General features: G+C 57.0%; 1 protein-coding gene across 1 annotated transcript in view; it reads right to left on the reverse strand.

The window, feature by feature from the left end:
* The window catches only part of LOC114071258 (protocadherin gamma-A5-like), a gene marked incomplete at its 3' end in the record, with an annotated part of 17,194 nt that overhangs the window by 2,359 nt on the left and 12,031 nt on the right, over window positions 1-2,804 (reverse strand). Inside the window, exons 2-4 of the mRNA XM_027909039.1 lie at window positions 2,346-2,802; window positions 737-982; window positions 4-654 (exon numbers count right to left, since the gene is read on the reverse strand). Coding sequence (XP_027764840.1) covers window positions 4-654; window positions 737-982; window positions 2,346-2,802 — 1,354 coding nt within the window. The remainder of the gene's footprint in view (window positions 1-3; window positions 655-736; window positions 983-2,345; window positions 2,803-2,804) is intronic.

Below are 2,804 nucleotides of genomic sequence, written 5' to 3' on the forward strand. Positions count from 1 at the left end.
CACGCGGATCCGCGCCGTGCCCGTCCGGGCCGGATCGCCGCCGTCCATCGCCCTCAGCACCAGCTCGTGGAACGCCGCCTCCTCCCGGTCCAGCGCCTTCGCCAGCACCAGCTCGGGACGCTGATCCCCGCCGGGGCCCGTCTGCACGGCCAGCGAGAAGTGCTCGTCGCCGCTCAGCTCGTAGCTCTGCAGGGAATTCTGTCCAGAGTCCGGATCGTGAGCCCTGGGAAGCGGAAATCTCGATCCAGGGGTTGTCGTCTCGCTTATTCTCAGCTGTGTTTCTTCTTCTCGGAAGCTGGGTGCGTTGTCGTTAATGTCCGTGATTACTACCTCGATTTCGTAAACCTGCATCTTTTCCTCTACCATCAGCTCACAGCGCAGCACGCATTGCTCCACCAGCCGGCACAGCTGCTCTCTGTCGATCCTCTCGGCCGTCACTAAATGTCCCGTCTTCCCATGCAGAGCGAAATACTGCGTCCTGCCTTTGTCCAGGATACGGACACCGCGGTCGCCGAGCTCCAAGTGCTGCAGCCCCAGGTCTTTGGCCACGTCCCCCACGAACGAGCCCTTGGGCATCTCCTCGGGCACCGAGTAGCGCAGCTGCCCCCACGCCGCCTCCCAGGCCGCCAGCAGGACGCCCCAGAGCAGGAATCGCTGCCGCCGGCCCCAGCGCCTCCCCGCCGAGCACATCGCAGCCGCAACACCGCCGGCACCGCAACACTGCCGGGCAAATCACCGCCGCCGATAAATGACCCGGCTCCTGCTCCCGTTCCGACTTGCCGCTTTCGGCCTCCACCACCAGCCCCTCCGCCTCACTGTAGCACAGATCCGCACCACGGGACGATCGGAAACCGACCCCTTTCAGACCCAGGAATCCAGCGATCCAACGATCGAGCCGGTCCGCAGCGGGCGGGGCTGCAGCGCTCCGACCTTCCTCTCGCTCCTCTCGGTCAACAGCGGCGCCCGCAGCCTCCTCCCGGCACTGCAGGCACCGAGCGCTGCCGAGAGATGATCGCCCTGCCTTGCCCATGGGAAACTCAGAAACACGGGACAGTCGCTACTAAAATGTCGGGTCCAGTATAGCGGAGACCTGGCGTTATGTTCTTTCTACCGCGCAGGAAAATATTCATGTGACTGTGATAATCTCTACATACAAAGTTCTCTTAATATGACGTGCAGAGTATTACAAACCTACTAATCTATGGCAGGAAAGCACAGCATCTTCCCTGCAAACGCACAGGTTTTGTGTCATTCGTTCTCTAATATTTCCTCACCGAGCGTCAATACAGAAAAACCTCCAGCCACAGTAGATTCCCATGCCAATAGCAATTGCATATAGCAGCTATTAAGGCCCCTCCTCAAAAGCAGGGATTCTATGGCCTGCCCTTCCCTCTCTGCTTTTTACTTTTCACTTGCACATCCGAGGCGGCTCTGAATCAGCCTACATTGCTCTCCTCCAACAACTACTTCCGATTTTTCCATTACATCCTAAACGTAAGGCCCTGCTTTTGTATACAGCTTAGTGCTCCATTCTTGACCACAGCCTTAGAGAGATGCTATTCAGCATTTTTTAGATCACATTCAATCTCTCCGTAATAAAGTCAGCTGCAGAATGGTAAATAGGAAGGAACCACCAAACTCTGAATGAGAAATAGTCGCAGAAAGAGAACAAAGAAATAAAGTTCTGATAAAATAAACTGATCTCACTATAGCTTGCCATTTCTGTAGCCCATTTAGACCAAAAACTGTGATGGCACAGGATGGAAGGTAGGTATATTCCTTAGGAAAGAAGAACTCTTCCTTCATCTAGCAAGTTTCCTTAAACTCCGAAATAATAAAAAGGTCGCAGTGCATCTACATGGTCAAGAAGGATTAGGAAGGAAAAATCTTAGTACTGAGTGTCAATCCTATTGCCAACTCCACCATGTGGAATTATCAGATGGCTTTCTAAGTAACCACCTACACCGTTATTAACCCATAGTATTTCACACAATACAAGGTCTGCAGAAAGACCTGAGCAGGTGAACAAAGAGTCACTACTTTACTGCTCTGAGAGGAAAACGAAGGAGAGCAGAACCTAGAAGCAGAACTATACAGGTCCTCCACGGTTTTATGCAACATAAGTTGAACGACAAGAACCTCCCAAATAAGCCACATCAGTGAATTTCATGAGGCAAAAAGTGCAGCTTGGCAAGGCCTGCTGCCTAAAACTGGGTAGTTATTACCCGCGCCTATGGAAAAAGCGATAGGCACTAGCTGCACCAGAACACAAACCCCAAGAGCCCACTGCCATCTGCATACCCTTACGAAAAGCTCAGAGAGCAGGAGTGAAGGGGTTTACAGACCTGCGGTGCATCGGAGTCGGTGGGCGGCTCTCCCGCGACGGCGCTGCTGCTCAGGATTGGCTTGTCGCAGGGCTCCCCGGCCAGAAGCTCCTCGGCGGGCAGGATGGGCAGCGGCGGGGGCGGCCAAGCGGCCTCGGCGGCGGCGCGGGCCGGCGCGGCCACGCACAGGTTGTAGGAGTAGGGCAAGGTGCCCTCGCAGAAGTCGGGCGGGAAGGCGGCGCCGGCCAGAGAGAAGCGCTGCGCGCCCAGGCAGCGCAGCACGGCGGGCGACCCGGCCCGGCGCAGCCGCGCCAGCACGGCCAGCGCCACGCTGAGCACGAAGAGCGCCGACAGCAGCGCCAGCGCCAGCACCAGGTAGAACTGCAGCTCGGCCGGCGCCTCGGCGCCCGCCGCCCGCTCGCTCAGCTCCGGCAGCGCCTCCTGCAAGCTGTCGGCCAGCACCACGTGCAGCGTGGCCGT

The sequence above is a fragment of the Empidonax traillii genome, unplaced genomic scaffold (assembly GCF_003031625.1).
Source record: "Empidonax traillii isolate 1590-97213 ecotype Southwest subspecies unplaced genomic scaffold, ASM303162v1 scaffold1926:size49450, whole genome shotgun sequence".
Taxonomy (NCBI): Eukaryota; Metazoa; Chordata; class Aves; order Passeriformes; family Tyrannidae; genus Empidonax; species Empidonax traillii.